This window comes from Cyanistes caeruleus, chromosome 7, assembly GCF_971803275.1.
Source record: "Cyanistes caeruleus chromosome 7, bCyaCae1.hap1.1, whole genome shotgun sequence".
NCBI classification, from domain to species: Eukaryota; Metazoa; Chordata; class Aves; order Passeriformes; family Paridae; genus Cyanistes; species Cyanistes caeruleus.
This window is the reverse complement of record NC_141707.1, coordinates 29,855,519-29,875,825: the sequence shown is the minus strand read 5'-3', so window position 1 is coordinate 29,875,825 and position 20,307 is coordinate 29,855,519. Positions and strand designations below refer to the sequence as shown.

At 46.4% G+C, this 20,307-nt stretch overlaps 1 protein-coding gene across 12 annotated transcripts in view; it reads right to left on the bottom strand.

The window, feature by feature from the left end:
* Window positions 1-1,656: 1,656 nt before the first annotated feature.
* GLI2 (GLI family zinc finger 2) overlaps window positions 1,657-20,307 on the bottom strand; it is a 383,459-nt gene continuing 364,808 nt past the window's right edge. For all 12 annotated transcript variants that reach the window (XM_086897659.1, XM_086897657.1, XM_086897658.1 and 9 more), the window contains 5 exons: window positions 19,760-19,909; window positions 15,952-16,116; window positions 11,212-11,493; window positions 7,840-8,176; window positions 1,657-6,819 (listed from right to left, as the gene is read on the bottom strand). In XM_086897659.1, the coding sequence (XP_086753785.1) occupies window positions 4,463-6,819; window positions 7,840-8,176; window positions 11,212-11,493; window positions 15,952-16,116; window positions 19,760-19,909 (3,291 nt within the window). In that variant the 3' untranslated portion in view covers window positions 1,657-4,462. The remainder of the gene's footprint in view (window positions 6,820-7,839; window positions 8,177-11,211; window positions 11,494-15,951; window positions 16,117-19,759; window positions 19,910-20,307) is intronic.

The following is a 20,307-nucleotide window of genomic DNA, read 5'->3' as shown; positions in this document are numbered from 1 at the left end:
AGGGTTATTACCTGCTTACAATTGGAGCAGTGAGCCTTTCGTTCCTTGTTTATTCCAGGATGGTAAAGCAGTAAAAATGCACATGCTGGTACATGACCTCAGGTGGGCTCCTAGGAAATCTTAGCCCAGTTTAAGTAATAAATATGTTCTCACACCAGCAGAGGTGTGCCCTGATTGAACCCTGAAGAGAAGCACCAGCTAAAAGCAGCATTTGATCTAGATTACAAACCTACTTGAAGTGTTTGAAGTAGAAAAGAGGTAGGAGCTGATCTGAGTCTCCAAAGCCTTTTGTCAATAGAAAAGATCTGAACAATTTCCTTTTGATAATATTACTGCATTTTAATTGTGATTTCTGTAGTTCTTGGACAGTACAGATGGGTGTGGTATTTATCCAGTGGATTTACATTTAACAGGATCATTAACACATTCAGTGACTCAACCTCAGATCATGCTGAGGGTGGCCAGATTGGTGTAAGAGATCCACAGGAGTATGGGATTCACCTCTCCCTACTGGAGATGGCATCTAAGCTGGCTACTTGGGATCGCTCTGTAATCAGTGAGGAGAGTGACACACGTCTTTCAGAGGAAAAGTCCACCCCATTCCATGTGTCTAAAACTTAAGGAAATACTAATTTCACAAGAGGGATGTGCCAATCTCTTGCCATGGACTTTGAAGGAACCCGGAGGGTTTGTCCCATATATAGGAATGCTAAAGACAGGGTGAGGGTTTGTCCCATAAGTACCTGATTCTGCCAATCAGCTCAGGAGGGATCCCACAGAGAGGAAAAGAAGTGCATCCTTTTCAGTTGTTTCTGCATGAAACTGCTGGTTCATTTGCACCAAGTGTAATTCACTGATTCACTGGCCAGCTGCTTTGCTCAGCAGCTTTCATTCCAAACTCACTGTGCCCATGAGGATCATCTGAGAACAGTGTTCTCACGCTCCCTTCGGGCTCCAGCCCTGTGCACACCAACCCACCTCTACAAAAACAAGTTGAAAATCAGTCTCTTGAGAAACAGAGCTGACTCGTGCTGCAGCCAAATTAAATCTTTCTCATCAGGGAGCTGGATGAGACTCTAACTAGATCACAACTGATGTATCTATCAGTTGCTCACCCAATAATTGCTTCCCATCACATACATAATGCACAGATTAATTTCTCCTTTCTTCAAACTCAATATTCAATTTGCCTCTGTCATTGCCCATCACAGCTCTGCTAATCTTTCCTATTTCTGTCTCCTTCTGGACAACGACCAAGTCAGTCAACAAGCCATTTTTATCAAAAATCTTCTGGCTGACTAATTTGTTCAGCCCTTGCTCTGAACCCCTCTCCTGTAGGATGCCTGCTGCACTGCCGCTGTCTTTCAAATCACCTCTGCCAAGAGGCAGTGAAAGACACCTGGGCAGCAGGACTGTGCTTGCAGCACACACTGACCTTGCTGCTCTCTTTCTGCCACCTCCATCTCATCGTTAAGTGGAAGCTCTTCAAGGCAAGACCATTCCACACCTGTGCTGTATCACACACCTGCCCTACCAGCTCCTCACCAGCTGTTCCTAAGCACCACCAGAGTCCAGCTGACTATGCTGGCGTGGTAAGGACAGACCAAGACCAACCACCATTTGCCAATGAAAAGAAATAACAACAGACACAATGAATTATGAAAAAAAAATTACTTTTTAATGTACAAAACGTTTATATACAGGTTCAGCATGTTACCTCCATTCTTATGATGTAGAAAACAGCTAAAAATGTTCTTAAGATATAAATTTGACAGAACAATTCACCTACAGTACTTTTAGTAATGATGTCTTCTATACATAATATATACAGTGCTGGAAAGATTATTATAATACTTTTTCAGTAAATGAAGGAAGACCACCACTGGAAAGTCCAAAAAATCTCAAGTCATTGGAGATTTGGTTTTGCTTCTGTATTTGAACTTTTGCTAATGAGATATCTGTGAGGAGGGACTCAGGAGCCATTGTTGCCCTATGCAGCTGTTAAAAAAGTCAGATCAGCAATCAAAGGACACACAAAAGCCTGATCCATCTCAGAACAAGGGATGCCCAGTTGTATTTCAAGCATCCAGGACAACATACGATGTCCTAAAACACGTACTGCCCTCTTTTCATAAATGCAAAGGCAAGGGCAAGGTCCATAACTGCAGAAGAATATATACAGCAGACTATAAAACAATCCCTTTAAACACAACTTTCACAGGAGACACAAATAAACAGCCAAGCTTTGCTTCCCTGTCCTCATGTACCCTGGACATCAGCAGGAGTCATTGAGGGGTGAAGGGCAGGGCTGAGAGCACCCTGTGTGCACCCTGTGCATTTGGGATGAGGATGGATGAGACTGCAGGATGCTGAGCAGCAAGCACCTCCCTGCACCAGCCGTACCCTGGGCTACCTGGCAGCAAAGCTGTCCTGAGCCACCCCTGCCAAGCACAGCTCCTGCCTATTTGATATCACAGAGTTTGCCTGGAGGTAGCATGTGGCGTTTTCATGTCAGCCCCTGCTCATACTGGGAAGAGTGATCCTGACATCAGTTTGTGCAAAAGGAAAGCAAAGACACCAGAAAACACCTTTATAGAGCTGTCCTGGTCCTGTGCAGGGGACAGAGTCAGGTGCAAATGAGAACATCTCACTGATATGACAGGGAGATGGACAGGAAGGAGTGGAGCTCTACAGATGCTTACTCAGTCCAGCTGTAAGAACCTGGGCAGGATGTCACACTTGTTCCCTGCCCTCCAACATATGGGTACAAAGTATTTGAGGCTATGAGAGCGGGATGAAGGAGCTGTCCTTGTCCAACACAGTCTGAAGTTAAGCAAGGTCTCCTCCCAAGTACATGCACCCCACTGCTTCCACCCTTTTTTCTAATGACAGCAAAAATAAATAATGCAACAAAGATCAACTTACAGGCAGGTGGGAGTGTCCTGGAAACAGATGATCACTATTATGAGCAGTATATTCTGGCATGGAATTTGGCTTCAGGAGGCCCTGCTCCTCCCATCTCTTCCCTCAATGATGGTTCCAGGAGATTCTCACTGACCAAGCTACTATTCTGACTCACATACCTGTTTTGAAACTATACACACATTTAGTGCTGCAGGTACAGTCTGCCAGTCAAATGAACAACTCAGGTTGACTGTGGTATATTTTTTGGATACAGCAGTTTTTTTCATGATGTGGGACATGTTAAGCTAGCACTGGGTGCATGTCAACAAGCCTGCTTGTGGGGCAGGGTGTTTTGGCTTATGCTTGGCCCCACAGCAGTGCAGCCAGGCACCTGTTGTGCACATGGAGCCCAGGCAGAAGCCTGCACTGAGCACAACACAGCTGAACCCTGGCAGATTAACCTGTTCCCCCAGTACTGCCACAGTGCACACTGCGCTGGAACGACCGTAAAACTCTCTCCACCACCAGCACTTGTTTATGTGAGCACCTCAGCATGGAAAACCCACCAGAGGGCAAAGCTGCTGAAAAGCTGCACAGGGATACAGTAATGTGTACTCCAGCACTCTGACATTAAAGATGCATGTGGGGCACTTGCAGAAAGTCACTGTGTTCAGAAGGTGCAAAGTTATGTATGTGTGTCAGTCTGCATGCCAGAGCCTTCTTGCCACGGGGGATTATTTCCCAGTGATTGCTGTTCTCAGGCCTCTGCTCCACTCTGCACATGATATAAACCACGTTGTAAACACATCTGATCAAAGTGTGCATTCACCTTTTATGTGTCTCATCAATGTGTCTTTCCAATGTTTGCTCAGAAACACCACTATGTTTTTATAAATGTACATTTTATATACGCTTCTGACAATACACTATATTTGATTTTTAAAGGAAGAGAGGCCTTGGCCACTTAACAAGAAAGCATGGTAAGGCACTTTGCTGAGAAGCTGTTTGGAAACGTCGCTCTTTGCAAGGTACAAAGGTATTTACGGTATAAAACAATACTGCTGGCAGAGGGCTTGTTTGGAGATATAACTAAACCCTACTCTTATCAGAGCAGAATATGTAGTATGGCTTTTATTCTAACCAAAACTGCATCCTCCCATTTCTTTCTGGGGCGGGTTGAAAATGGAATTATTTTTGCAAATGTAACTAACGGAAAATGATGGGGAGTGCTATTTACAGGGCTTCCCAGAAGGGAGGGCTTCATCTCTAATCACCCTCATGCTGTCTCCTAGCTTGGTGGTGACACCGTTCAGTGCTCTGGGAAATCAAGCCAAAAATATAATACTACAGGTGCACCCTTGTGGTACTGAACTGCCTGCATATAGTTTACATAATTATGTACACAGACTTTTTAAAATTTTCATTTTGAAATCCTTTAATGTATTTAACACTTATAAAAAACCCTACTCTATTGAAACAGATTATTTTTGAAAAGCACATTCATACAACTGCTTCACGCAGAGCCCCTTGGATGGCACCAAAGCCTTGTGCTTTACCGTTACGACATCATGTTTAGAAATTTACTCTCTTCCGCCAGCGTGGTTAGCATGGAGCTCATATCACCTATTGCCATATTGCTTATCCCTGCAGGTATGGTGGGCAGTGTCAGAGAGTTTCGTGGAGTTGTCAGGCGAGAGGAGTTCTGGGAGAGGTTCTGCAGGATGCTGGGGCTCAGGGTTCCCGACATCAGGCTCGAATGGTCCCCATCATCCATGATGGCATCAAAATCTATCTGGGGTGGCTCAAGACCTTGAGAGTCCACTGTGCTGGACACCTGGTTTGTTCCTGGGGAAGGCAGAGTGGCTGGCTTGCTGTTTTGTGTGCACTGCTGCTGCCTGACCCGGCAGTCCGCGTGGTTATCGAAGCCGTTGTTCTGTTCATACATGTGGATTTGGCCGTAATAGTACATCAAGTTGTTGTCCCTCGTGCTCTCTGCACACTGCTGGGCTGGAGCCAGCAACATGTCACTGGTTCTTTTATGCATGGCCTCTGTCGTCTCCTGGCCAGGGCTGATGGTGCTCGTAGGATGGGGAGTTCTCATGTAGCCCAGCTGCTGGGCAGTGCGGACCCCTCGGGGTCTGCTGCCCGGGTTTGGCTCCGGTGGAGGACGAGGCTGGATCATGCCAGGTGGGTACGCCTGTGCAGCTGAACCCATCACGCTCTGCTGAGGCTCAAAACTGGGCTGATTGGAGGTCATGATGGGCTGAGGAAAGGTCTCCTGAGCCACAGGGAAGTTCAGGTGGCTTGGCTGAGATGAGTAGTTCTGCTGACTCGGTTCGTGCATGACCTGTCCCAGCACTGTGTGCTCACTGTTGCTCCTGACCATCAAAGAAGGGTCGGTTGCCATGTCCATTTGCTGAGGGTGAAGGTGGGGTCCGGACTTCGCTGCCATGTTGCTACAATTAGGAGAGATCTGACTTGGGTTGCCACTGATTGCACTGGGGCTCAGCATCTGATGTGGTTGGTTATACCCCGCGTGCAAGCCCATATCGGGGTTCATGCTGGGACCTAGGCTCATGGGCTGCTGCCGCAGCTGCATGCAGTTTAGCCTCTGCCCATCCATGCCCATGTTTCTCTGCATAAAGCTCTGCTGTGTTGCATTCATGCTGTTGTCTGGAAGCTGCATCTGCTGCTGATTGTAGTTCTGGTACTGACCGAAGTTCTGCTTCTGCTGGACCACCGCTAAGTTCCCTTGTGAAAACTGCTGCTTTGACTGATTGGACATGATATCAACTGTGCCCGAGCTGACTTCATTCCACTGGACAGGCATGTTATTTTTATTCATGTCTGAAGAAGTATCAAAACTCATGGAACACTCTGCCATCATGGGCCCCAAGTGGCTCATGTTTGCCTCAGCCACTGCCATCCTGCGCTGGCTGGGCAAGGCTGGAGGCTGCAGCTTCCCACTTCCTTGGAAGTTCTGCATCTCATTGCTGTAGCCCATGGAAGTGCTCTCGGCCACTGTCCCATTGCTCTGGGATTTGATGTACTGTACCACATCATCTGGCAGCATAATGTCATCGTCTCCAATGGGCACGTCTGTCTCCCCGGACATGGTTTCCATGGTGATGTTTTCACTGATGCTCAGCGGCCGGGGTGAATACGTGTGCCGGGGCAGGCTCCCGTCTGAGCGCCCGTAGCTCTGGAGACCAAAATTCCTCCTGTCCGTGGGGTGTGCAGGATGGAAGGGGTTCACACTGTTGGTGCTGTTGAAGCGGTGAACTCGTGGAAGAGCCTGGGGATCTCCAGGAGGTCTCCTCACTGGGTCACTTGCCCGTCTTGTGCAGTTGCCCTGCACCTCATGGGGAAATGCTGGAGCTGATGGGTAGCCATAGGTGTTACCATCGCTGCAACGCCTGGGGCCTGGCGGGAGGCGGATGGAGGGCAAGGTGGGGTCTGGCCCATCCATAAGCGAGATCCTGTTCTTCAGGGTCATCCTCTCCATGTTTGGCAAGGGAGTTGGAGGAGGGCCCCCTGTGGCAGCAGCATACTTGGCTTTCAGCCTGTAGTGCTGAGCTGGTGTGAGGTTCAGCAGACCCGGCATCCCGCTGCACTGGCTTGCCTCGCTCGACCGGCGGGAGGCATCCGTGGAAATCGGGTCATAGGAGTCAGCAGAGCTTGTGTTGTTGGGGCGGTGCCCGAGGTGCGAAGCCTCACTGGAACGGCGGCTGGAGAAGTACGGGGAGATCCCTGAGGATCTGCGGCTGACAGTGTAGGCAGAGCTGACGGTGCTTGTTGTACTATCACGGCGCTCGTTGAGTTGGTTCAGCATTGTAACCTCGTTGACAGACAGCTCCATTATTCTGGGGTTAGGCAGCATAGCAGAAGAACCACCACTGTTTTCTAGAACAGAACCTGAAAGAAAGGTTGCGGGGAAGGAAAAGGTTAGCTGAGAAATTTCACTTTGTAGCGTTCTAGGTGCCAGAATACAGACCCACAAAGCCACCCCCAAATATTTAATAGGAGTGATGGTGAGTTTCGCATAATGCTAGTGAATTCAAAGCTTCATTTCCAGCTCTATTTTCATGCAAAGGGAGCAAGAAGTCTGGAGATAGAAGTTGAGTCCTTGCTGCAGAGTGTTTGTAACATGTACACTCATACTCAGCTTCTGGGGAAATGTCTGCACATGGGCCTCCCTCAGTAAGACAAAGGTAGGACTGGTGTGAGCAGTGCCAGAGGGACAGCACATAGCTACAGCTACAGCTACTCTCTGGGACAGATGCACAGCAGTCAGGGAGAGCCCAAAGGCTGACATTCAAAGGCTCTTCCAAGAGTGACCCAAGAAGCTCTGAGCATCTAACATAACCCAGGCATTATGCCTTTGGATTTCTTAGCCAAGTTAGAGGATCTCTAGAGGGTTCAAAAAGATGGTTTTACCAGGAATCACCAGCCAGTGGGCAATGAGCATATGAAGCTGGAGGCAATAGCCAGGAGCTTCTGAGTTTCAAAAGGCCTGTCAGAGCAAGATTCTGGAGGGAGGTCTTGTCCTCCAGAATTGCTGCTCCAGTGCCTTCCTATGAAGCACACTATCCTTTTGGGAACTGTTACTGCTGAAGAAATGCAAGCAGTCTTGCGGCTAAAACTGGGACAACGAGGACAGCTGTGTCTGGGTTCTGGGCAGGCTCAGAAACAAGGACACCAACACCTCTGTCTCCCTTCACAGGTCTGTAGAACTGGGCACCTGGGTTTCTCTCGTACATCACCAGATGGCTGTGTTTATACCCAAGCTGTCCATTTTACCTGACGTCTTTATCTATCAAAGCATGACTCAAAGAAAGAAATTATCCTCATTCCTCCAGGGCAGACTCTTGGTTGTGAAACCAGAGTCAAACTCTGGAAGGTTCCTACAGGACATGGTCCAGGCCCAGGGCTTACCATTTCCTGAGATGGGAGGCAGCTTGGTGTTTCTGGCTTGTGGAGCTGGGCTCACCCATGAGCAGGAATCCTTAACTGTCTTGAGTTTCTCTTTCTTGAGCTGTTCAAGTCGTTGCATCGTCGTCATGTGTTTCCTTAGCTGCAGGCTGACTGCCGAGTTACCAGATGAGACCGTTGAGTCCACGACAGGAGCGTTGTCATCCAACGCCGTCAGATCTCCCAGACTTCCCCCGCTGTGCATGTTCATTTCTACTCCACTGTCATTGTTGTTGGTGCTGCCAAGGGGTGATGGCTCACTGCTGCATGACGACTGGCCACCAGGACTGGACTGACACATCTTGGGGAGGGAAAAGAGGAAAAAGAGTTGGGGAGGTGAAAACATGGATGGAAAGAAATCAGGAGCCCAACATCCCCAGTGTTAGTCTGGGAGGTTAGGAGAGCTCCTATCCTAGGCTCTCCCCTGTCTTGTTACCCCTCCCTGCTGCAGGATCTCAGCTCTTCCAAAAGGCTCTCTCTTGTGAGAGGAGGATGGGACAGCACCCCACAGCTGGAAGAACCATGGTGATTCAACTGCAAGATGGAGAGAAACCAAATGCTCTTCCTTCAAAAGAAGGACAGATGTTTTTCGAAGAAAAGCAGCACGTCACCTGGTTGTGCAAGGTATATTGCAGCAAACACTGGCTTATCTAACATGGGATCAAGGCTTAAGTATTTCAGACACAACGTATTTCTGTCTTTAAAATACCCTAACATATAATTAGGTTAGCTGACAAACTTCCCCGCCAGATAAAAACCTGGTTCACTGTTTGCAAACTCCCACTTGCAGATAAGGCAGATAAGCACCATAAATATTTATTTTATTTACATTAGGAATGTAAACTACTCACATTGAATAGTTTATTTGCAGCAGACACTATATGGTCTGAACTTGCTCTGCTACTGCTACCAAACAGGATATGCCTGGCTTTTCTGCTCCAGGCTCATGCTCCAGCAAAAAATGCGGAGTGCTGAAAATGCAGTGTACTCTGCCCTGGGCCAAGGTAGGAATGCAGAGTGCTGCAGTGTTTTTACTGAACTCCATAGCAGCCCCCCATGGGCAGGGTTGACTAGCTGTGATTGCCCTTCAGTCCAGATGATAGAGATTGCAATCCCAAGATTTAATGGTAAATTGTGATGCTGGGAGAAAGGTGGCAAAAAGAATTCTTGGGCACTGCATCCTCCCCATTTCTGCACTCAAGAAAATTTCTCCTATCCCTCCCCACTGCCCCACATACTTCCACTTCTACCCTGTGAGGGTTAAATGTAGACAGATATCTGCAGGAGATCATGCTTTATATGGCTATTTTAATACAAAGGAGTTCTTTGCTCACCTTAGTACCGACTGTCCTTAGGAAGGTAGAGTAAGGAAGGGTAAGTGGGAATAAAGAACAGGTTGTTAGGACAAAGACAGCATTAACAAAAAGGACCAGGTTAGTAAAAGGAGGCAGAGGGAAATGCAGAATACAGCACAAATTATCAACATACCCCCACTCCCATATCTCATCTTCCCTGCCTTCCCTCTTTAGAGGCACAAATAAAAGCTCCTAGGAGAGACTTTCTACCTGTTTCCATGGGTTTGAGGTGACACACAAACATGGGTCAAAACAAGAAGCCTGGGAATGATGGGAACCAGTGAGGCATCTCACCCCTCCCACCACCCCAACCTTAACCACAAAGCAGGAGTTGGATGTGAACCCACCAGATGAGATGCCACCTGTTAGGTGTGCACAAGTGAAGTGTGCAGTGCTAGAGAGGGACAGGGAAGAGAAACACATGACCCAGGGCCCTGCTGCCAGTGAAGTGGTTTGGCTGGAACCCTGGGAGCACAGAGTGCTAGGAAAACAATCCCATACCTTCAGGAGAAGCAGGGTGGGGACCTGTAATTGTGTTAGTGTTTTCATAGGAAAAAAACAGTAAAACACATCCAGGAAGAGTATTGGAGAAAGGTCATCCTGTCCAGTGGTTCTCACACTCAGCTTTTGTAACACAGTACAGAACCTCATCACATGAAACTGTTTCTTTAGTCAATTAGAGATATTCTGGATGTGTAAATACTAATTTTTTTCCTAACTGAAACATGCTGCTGATTAGTAATTTGTCCAACAAGACATCCTCTAACCCTTCTGAGAAAATCTTTGTAGCTCCAGGGAATGTTTGTCACAGAAATAATAATCTTTTAGCCTGGATTTGAATCAAGAAAATATATATTTTGGAGCTCAAAGTCCTTTCAGCTCAAGTGGGAAGTCTGGGGAATATGTGAACACTCCTTTGCAGGTGAAGGTCTTTTCTCCTGAATCCAGCCCATACCCTGTCCCACTCTGAGCTGATGCAGCAGACCAGAACTTTGGGTACAAAGTGAAAAGAAGCATCAAAAGGCAAAAGTGATTTGTGTGTTGCAATGCTCCATCTCCTCCTCCATCCTGGATGGGGTGGAAGAGGTTTGATGTGTTTGAAACCACCACTATACACAGCTCCTTAGCACCACTGACCACACTACTGCCAATTGTGGAGCTTCTGGACAGAAAGCTGATAAATGGTCTTTGCTTCAGGTGCTGGAGCTGTAAAGCTTGATCATGGTTAAGTGATAGTCTGTACTCTGTGGGTCACAGCATTGCTCCCATATTTATTCCTAATTTCACTTCCCTGCCCCATCATCCTGCTACAACTTTCTATGGCAGCTGGGAGTCATGTATCAAATTTCTGTACTCCTGAGTAATCTGCTCTAGCCAACCTCAACTGATCAGGGAGGTGGGACTAGATGATCTCAAGAGGTCCCTGACAATCCCAGTGATTTTGTGCTTCTGTGTATGGTGGACAGGATCAAGGAATTGAACTTGCTTTAAGATACTCAACAAAAATAAAACAGCTAGTTTTATCCCCACTGGCTTCATCAAACAGCAGCAGACTAGAAAGAAAAGGAGTGAAGGGTACAGGGAGGAGGAAAAAAAGGACTACTTAAGCCAGGATCTTTGTTTCAAGAAGAGTTCATCCATCTGTGGTCATTGCTCAATTTAAACTGGTGAGGTAGGTAAAGCTCATTTGACCACAACACTCTTGGGTTTTACCCACTTTCACAGCACAGGAATGCCAAGCTCAGCACAGGAATGCCAAGTACAGTCATTCCCCCATGACTACAAGGGCAGGAATTTATGATGTAGGAAGGTACAAAATGTACTGGACTGTGCCCTGACCTGCAGTTTCATTTCTGGACTTGAACTCTATGGTTGAAGGGCACCTGCCCAGAGAGATTAATGGAATACAAATGCTTCCTGCCCCTACTGCATCAGAGAGATCAGGAACCACATAATTTCTCCCAAAAGCAACTGCTCTTACCACAGAATTCTCTGTTTTTATCGTTTTGACTTGTAAGCAGTCCTCCATGCCCCTCGTGGTGCTGTTGGCCTCAGGGCTCTCCTCTGACACCTTGCTGCTCTGCTTGGCGCTTGCCTCATTGTCCCCATTCTCCTTGAGTGGAGGTGGCCTCGGGTGAACATCATTGCGCTGCTTCTTTGTGACGTGAGCATCAGGTCCGTGCACCGTCTTCACGTGTTTTCTGAGGGAACTGGGGTCTGTGTACCGCTTCGTGCAGCCAGGGATTTTACAGACATAGGGTTTCTGTCAATACAAGCAAATCTTGGGTTATATTTAGAATAACCCCAAATATTCCAGGTACAGCGTATGGGCCAAGAAAATACAATGAGCGCAGCAGCAGGCAGCAGCAAAATGTGGAGCATCTGCTCTGCAGGACTCTGTACGACTGAGATATGGAAGATGTGATATATGGGCTGCTGCTGATCCACACAGACTTGGCTGGTCATTTCATGTTGGCTAAACCTCTTGTTTTCAGTTTCTGGATCAAAAGACAGCTCAGAATTCATGAAATACTTTCCTAGTATTACTTTCCCATGTATATATTTGCTCGGGTGGCCACAGGAATGTTTCCTGATTAAGGATGGGAGGGAGGTGATGTAGCGGACCGGGCATAACACATTCGCTCTGCTAAGGTGGGGTCTACACCAAGAAAATGTCTGAAACCTTTGGAAGTCCAGTGAATTCAAGCCAGACTGGGTTCACCCTACTCAATCTATCATATCACTCCAACACCTGTCACCTTGAAATCTCCTATTGTGCAAAACAAACCACAGGCATGCAATGTTTTTTTCAGATGACAGCACTCTATCCCGAATTCATGAATCATTGATTGCCATAGGAAAACAAGGCTGAAGCCAATGCTTCTGAAAACAGAAGCCAGCAAACAGAAACTTTTATTCTTTTAACTTTTTTTATTTTACTGAGTCTCCCAATTCCAAAGTGTATTAGCACTGCAGTTGTTTGAGCTGTTGCTGCTGCACTGGAAGCTCTGAATTCATCACAAGTTCTGCTTCTGGCCTCACAACTACTCTATGTATTCTTCTGCCAATGCACTAGGACAGATTCATGAGAAAAAACAGACAGATGATATTTGAAGGCTACCCAATATGACCATTCCTATTCATTTTTTTTAAATCTGTTTTGTAATTTTGTCCAGGAACTTAAGTGAAAAAATACAAAGGAGTATATATTCTTTGCAGAAAACCGGTATCATCACATGAAAAACACTGAAAGTCTGCTTTGTATTCAAAAGCATGCTTCCTGACTGATCTTGGCACATCACTCAAACCAGCTAAATCCACGTATCACCCCACTGAGGTAAATATTTAATATATTTTAAAGCTGGGTAAACCAAAGCATAAAAACTAAAACAGTTTGTTTAAAAATATCACGCAACCTTTTGGACAAGCATTATAGAAATATTATTACTGCTATTAAGCCTTATTACAAAGAACAGAACCCCCACCACATGTGCTGAAAAATCCTGTATATGAACAGTTCAAAGATTTTTTATAAATACTTTATAGGCTCAACAGTTCTGATTTTTCTGACCATAGCAATTAGAGTAACATGATCACTGTAGCTTGGACAGCAGACACTCCACCTAGGGGGATTCAATCAACCTTTTCATCAGGCCATACCCCTTGCAACTGAGCTGAGCACAACTGCTGTTTCATTGGTGTGCCTTTGTCTATCCCTGGGTTATCCAGATTCTGACATCCAGTGACATTTTCACCCTAGTGAAGTCAAGAGTTTAGATATCTCAGATTCCTCCCTCCTACTCTCATGCACATACAGGGTAATACTCCTTAAGGTGGGAGAAATGGAGAACTCCCCATGCACTAAGCAGAACTGGATTTATGTGTTTTACCCTTGCTCAGCTTGAGCTGCTGAAAATGTCACTCTGAGTCTTTGGCTGGTCATGGACTCATGCCACTCCTCTGTGTATGCACTGGAGAGGGGTCACTCATCCAAAAATGATGAAAGCCCTTTTTCCAGGTATAACCTTGAAGGTATCCCCTGAAGGGATTCACAGAGTCATTGAAGGTTTAAAATGAAATAGTGTGTAAGACATTTCAACAGTCAAACCAAAGCCAGTGTGGTATCATATCCCCAGCCTTGAACTTCAGCATGTCTGGACCATACACCTATGTCCTGTCACACAATGACAGTGATAAACACAGGGAACCTGGAACTTCCACCTTAGAGGAGACTTGGATGACTTTGAAACTGGTGTATTCCAAGTAAACACTGCAAGCAGAGGAAAATATTTAGAAGGTAGCTAGGAACCACAATAGCTGCCAATGGGTAATGGGAAATATTCACAGACACAAAACTTCTGCTTTGCATTTGTGTGGTTCTGTGAGCCAAGGCCTCGGTACAGTTTGCTAAGCCAGTGGTCATGGCCACAGCTGGACACAGGACTCTTGCCTGGGCCTGCTGCCCAGTGTGATGAGCTTTGCTGTGAGGGATACCATCTGTTGTAAAGGATCATGTTACATGATCCTCAAAAAGAGGGTGTCAAAAATATGGCCCAGAGAGAGCCATTGTGTGCAGCCTATAGAGTTCCCACAAGTCTTGGGGTGTGTCTGTACTGCATTAAGGAGGGTTGAACAGCAGTTCAGGAGTGAGCATGACTGCAAAATGTAAGATTGTTTGAATAGTGGCAGTGCCTTGTAGTTCCCACGGCAAGGCCAGCTGGTCTTGTACAGATCCTCCACTAGTGACTGTGCTGTTCCTATACCACAGAAGGGGCTGGTGTCCTTTAGGAGAAGCAACTGCAGAGGATAAAACCCCTATCTCTTATCTGAGTCTCCAATTTGCATTGTTTGAAAGCAGTTTGTGCCAAGTGTCAGCATTTTTAGATTGGGGTCTACAACAGACGTGGGGTTGGATGCTCCTGCCCTACAGCCTCACCTTCTGGAATGAGGGAACCCAAATGATTTGACCCTTAAGTGTATTCAAGCTCTGCTCAGATGAAGTGAGGAGTTATCCCAGATCCAGTGCAGCTCCTGATCTGGATCACTTGGGAATCTGAAGCCATTGGAGAAATTACATTTACTAACACATTCAAAAGGAAAATTCCACAAGGGACATTAGCTGGCTCAGAGGGAAAAGTGCCCTGCCTAGAAAAGCTCCTAGTAAAGCTCCAGGAATCTGAGCTCAAGTGATCTAGGGGCAAAAAAAGGTGTTCACATGCTGTCAGTGTGCACAGACTGGGCTGAGTGAGTCTGTATCCAGCACTGAAAGCTGTACTGGGAGTCTTGATCCATTCACATGAGAATCCTTAGGAACTGAAGAAAGATGGAAATTTCCTTTAAGACAGGAAAAAAAACGTTACAAATATGTAAATCTTCAGTGGCTTGATTGATTTATTCAGCTTATGAGCAAGAATACAGAGAGTGGCTTAACACTGCAAAATTAAGAGGTGGAAATATCAACAATGAAAAGGACACTGGATCCAGCACTGGAGGAAGGCAGAGAAAGCATCCAGGGCTGGAGAATGAGCGGTTTCCAACACCTAAAATGTGAGATTAAACCACAGTTGCCTACCTTTCAGGGGAAGAAGCTTTAACATAGAAAAATGATGTGGTCAAATATCACTTACTGGGAATGCAGGAAGCTGAGCAGACGAGTCATTGCAACCTATCTTTTTGGTCCCTTCTGGCCTCAGGGTTGCTGTAGCCTTAAAACAATTCCAAACTATCCAGTTTAAGTGTCAATATGTTTAATTTTAACTCAAGTCTTGCTGGTGGAGAACAATTCTGACGTTTGGGTTCATACCCAAACCAATGCAAACAACACTGGGAACCCGGTCATTCATCAGCTCATCTCAGCATCATCTCAGCACAGAAGAGGATTCTAGATTTTGAGTCCTTATTCTGACTCAAACAGAATCTCTGAAACCTACAGAGCTTTGGTTATCACTGACTGATACTATGCCAGAGATAAAAATACTCCCAACAAGCCCTTTGTAGACACAGCATCGCTTCAAAAGGCTGTCAACCGTGGCAACTGCGTTCCGTTCTCCAGTAGTCTATATTTAACTGTTGCAAATTAGGCTACAGACTGAATTCTTCATGGCTGAAAACACTATTAGAACTTTAGAGTGTTGTTTTTTCTTCCCCTGTCAGCTAATTAGTGGTAATATAAATTTCAATCGTCGGCTGTGGTTGATTGCAACAGACCATCACATGCGTTACAATAAAGGCAATTTCCTCTGCTCCCCAACTACTAATAGTGGGTCTTAATTATCCAAGGTTAACAAAGCATTGCATTGTGCTCTATCATTGTACATCAAACGATGGAGGGAGTATTATTTCCAGAGCATCAGGATCCAGGGTAGCTGCTATAATACTGCAAGTCTACTCCAAAGTAATATTAAACACCACTTGCACAACTGTACTATACTATCTGTGCTATTAAAAATTATAAATTTGGAAAACGCTTGTTTTCATTTCCAAAGTCGATTAAAAAGTTTGCATAATTTAACATCTGTTTATGATTTCAAACACAGCTTTCATAAATGTAAAGCTAATGTGGTCTGGCTCCCCAGCAAAATAAATCCCATTAAAAAAAGAAGATAAACCTCTCATTACAGTAGGTTTCTTTTTACATGCGTCCAGTGTGTAAAGTGTATGTTTATTGTCAGCAAAATTTTAAAAAAAGCCCTCCGTTGAGCTGTGGTGAGCCCAGGCTTACCTCATTGGAATGTGTCCTGTTCTGGTGCTTGGCTCTGTCCGAGGCATTGGAAAAGGCTTTATTGCAGCCTTCGTGTTCACAGACATAAGGTTTTTCTCCAGTGTGGGACCTCAGGTGTGTCTTTAAATTCTCCAGGCGGGAATAGGCTTTGGAACAACCCTCAAACTAAAATTAAAAAAACACATGAGGAGTGATTAATTAACCAGAAAAATTTGATTTTCCCCCTGCCTAAACCCTTCTCATCTGTTTCTCATTCTTTTTTTTTTTTTTTCTTCTTTTTAAAGGGCTTGTGTTTTAGGGAACAACATCCACTTTGTTGGGAGAATTTGCTTCCCTAGGCAGGCTGAGAGTTTCAGCAGTGAGTCATATTTGAGGTGCTACTCCTTGTTGGGTAGTTGGGTACCCACCTGACATTTCAACAAGTGAGTCTTTTTTCCAGCAGGGCTAAACACCCCTCTGCTCCTCCCAGAGCTCTCTTAGCCTCTCCTACCCCCACTTTGCATCTGAAACACTCAGAAACAGGGGCCCCCTCCTTCCCACCTAGAGAACTGACAGCTTCTCCACAGTCTGACCAGCCTTGCAACTTCACTAGCACCAGCACTGGAAAGGGCAGACAGTTCTCTAACACACAAACAGAAATCTAGCAAGCTTTAAAGTTTCCCAAATTACAGCTTGGGTCTGCTCTTGGAGGATGCTGTGGTCAGGCTGTCTGACATTACCAGTTTAAAAAACAAGACTCTCAATCTTGAAGACAGATGGATTTTTGGATGACAAAACAGGCCAGGAACCTTCCTCCTGGAAGGAAACCAGCTGCCCACACAATGAGAAGGAACAGCTTGGGAGACGTGGTGAGGCTTTGGGTGATGTACGTCCTGCCACCCTCCTTTCTGGCTGAGCTGGAGGCTTCTCCCTGCACCTGCCCTGTCTCAGCATGGGAGGATTTCACCTCAAACCAAGGGGGTTCTAAAGTGCTCTTTGACAAAATAAGTGGGAAGTTATAAGAAATGCAAGGCTCCCTTTCAAATTCTAGAAAAATGTTGCACTGCCTGTTCAGCTGGGAGCATTGAAAAGCCCAGGTTGTATTTCCTATACAAGAAACACTCCTTAAATTTCAACAAGCAGCCCTCCCGCTATAATGTATGTGTTGTCTTTTAGTCACATCATGTAGATATTGTAGACATTAAACATGTCTACACAGTCAGTTCAGTTGCAACAAGACTTCACATTGCTCTGTTTGAGTCTTGGCCAGTGAGGAACCCGGAGCCACAGCAGGACAGGTCATGCTGTGTGTCTGATTTTTCCATGGGCAGCTGAGTGGTTCTACACATCCAAAGGTCTGGTCAAAGGCACTTGCATTCAAAAGCAACAGCACTTGCCACCTTGTGCTCCACACACACAGGGCCTGCCAGACTGCTAGGGAGGGAGGCAAACATGCAGCCCATGAAACCCACAAAAAATGTAGATACAGGTTGATCCCATGCAACTTTGTTGTGTTGGAAAAGAAGGATTACTTAAGATTCCCTCTAAGGTCTAGCATAGGGATGGTGGACATAAGGCACATTTGCTCTGCTGTTGAGATATCCATGTCTCTTCAAGGACCAGCAGGAGCATCCTGCAAGACCTGATTCTTTCCACAGCTTTGTCAGGGCAGGGTGGATCCACTTTTCCTTCCTCAGACAACTTTCATTAGCCCATTTGTCCCACAGAACATGCCACAGCTCTGAGGTTGAACCGTATATCTCTTTCTTCTCTTGCCCTGTAAAAACAATCCTTTACAACTCAAGTCGCTTACAGTTATTGAAATACATCATTCCTCTTTCTGGAAAACAAAGGGAACTCAGCATGAGACAACTCATGTGCCCATTCTAGTTTTGCTGGATACTGACACAAAAACGCAGTTATTAAGAGCAAAAGTTCTAAGGCCACATTTTCAAATAAGAGCTTCTCAGCAAAGCAGCCTGTGCATGTTCAAAGCAGTTGTTCCCACTCTTACGTGTGGATTTGATTATGCCAGTGGGAGTTCTGGCTGTCATCTGTTGAAATAATCCTTGACCAAATCCCAGGCTGCAATTGGGCTCATCTGTAGCTTTATGTACACCACAAACTTCTTGTCTGAAACAAATGCTGCTTTGAAAAATCACTGCCAGACTTGGACAGGGAATGCTCTGCCACAGAAGGGCACCATCTGCAGAGCTGCCATTATCCCAGACAAACGGAAAATGGTGGTTCTCCAGTTTGGGGACAGTTGCTGCAACATATTGCACATGGAGGGCCTGCAGTTCTCCAGGAGGCAGAGGATGACTTGAGACAGCCTTGCCATTGCTCCAGTGTGACAAAACTGAGTCTTGAAAAGGGCAGGATTGTGCAGCAGTGTTTTTTCCTGCTCCACCACGGCACTAAAGAGGATGCAGCCACTGCTGTTTTTGTCTCCTGAGTCCCTCTGCCTACAAGGGCAGGCTAGAATTGCCCTCAGTGCTCACTTTGTATGCACCAACAATCAATATTTCTTGATACTTTTAAGGAAGATTGGTAAAGCACTAGACTGGGCAAAGTGCTTTAGAAGATTAAAACAAAGGACATGGCCCTGTGCCCCGGGGGAGCTTATGCTCTAAATTAAATGAACACAGGGCTGGAAGATTGATAAAGGAGTCATGCAGCAAGCAAATCATACATATCCTAATATTTGTAAGCAGGAGCTGGGACAGAGCCAGTGAGTGAGCCAAGCTGGAACTGGCTAATGGAGCAGAAGAGGAGTAAGATACAGGAGGAGGGCTCAGACACTTGCTGAGCAGGAAGAGACTCATCCCCAAGACTCTGGGGAGAGGAACAGTGTAATAATGTTGACAGTAGAGGAGGTAAGAAATGCCATCAGGAGCAGAAGGCAGAGAGCAGAGGATATCAAAAGACAGGGATGGACCTTTGGGACGAATAAGGGCTGGAATAAGATGAAGAGGGAGATTGTGAACACCTCTCCTATCAGCTGACCACAGTCACTCAACTTCCTAACCTTGCTTCCCCTCTTGTGCCCCGCATCAGGCCTCCTTGCCTGCCCCACATCAGTAAGCAGTGGGGTGGGAGGCTCCAAGTGTGAAGGCACATAAATGATTTGGTATCTTGAGGCTAAGGAGAAGAGCCCAGCTCTCCCATTTGGTCAGTGAGCCTGCAGCCACAGGGCTGAGATATAAAATAGTACCCCATACTCCTCCTCAGGCAGTGCTTAACCCTAGACACAGTGCTGCTGGTATGCAGAAGGTCCGAGGACTGAGCTCTTCTTGGAGTTCAAGCACCTATGGCTTAACCTCACCTCTAAATTAAGAGAGCAGAAGCAGGAGGTGTTGGCCTAGATTCCCAGGCTAGAAAGAGGCATGTATGCATGCTTGGGTCTGTGGGTGAGGGAATCTTGCAGTCCCAGCAGTAGTGTGTGATGCCAAGTTAGACACAACCAGGGTTAGGCAGCTCCCCACAGAGTGGCATTACTGGATTTCTTTCTTGGATGTAGCTGGATTTTCACCTTAAGTGACTTGTCCTGAGTTGCTTTGGATCTCTGTGGTAGATCTGAAATAATTCTCACCAAGGCAATGCAGTTTTGTCCACTAACACCTCAACCACACTCCTTGCCCTCTTGTCCTGTACCCAGGGTCTAACCTGCAAGTAGCTGTAACCCAGACACAGAGGGCTGGACTGGCTCTGAGCTGCTGCCAGTGGCTGGACTGGTAGAGCCCTACCTGAAGCCATGCCCATGTTTTGTGACCACTCCAGGCTGTCCCACTTGCCAAGTGAGATGCACCATGTGTCCCTGCCAGCTCACCGTGCACTTGTGTGGCTTCTCTCCCGTGTGCCTTCGCATGTGCACCACCAACATATACTGAGCCTTGAAGGGCTTCTGCTCCCGTGTGCAGTCCTGCCAGCGGCAGACAAACTCCTTCTTCTCCCCGTGGATGTGATCGTTGTTGATGTGCTGGTAGGACAGAAAGGAAAACCAGGTCACTCCTGGAAGAGCTGATGCCAGTGAATCACACATAGTGCTCTGAGAGCCAGATGTTCCCTCCCCAGTGCTTGTCAGGCAGTGCAGCACCCGAGTGCCAGGTGCACAGGTAACACCAGGGACACGGACCCAGCACTGTGGTCTGGTGTGTCCTGCAGAGCAAGGTGTGCAGCACCCAGCACACTGGCTACAAAACAGGCTAAAAATGGGAGGTTTGCAAAAGCAATGGAGACCCATGGTGCCAGGAAGAAAGGTGCCCTCTCATTGTGCCCCCAGCTGATTGATGCCACTCTTGAGGAGGATGACAGAGCAATTTTTGTTTCTGCTGAACTCCCCCGTGCTGCATTTACGCACCTGAGACCCTTTCCTGG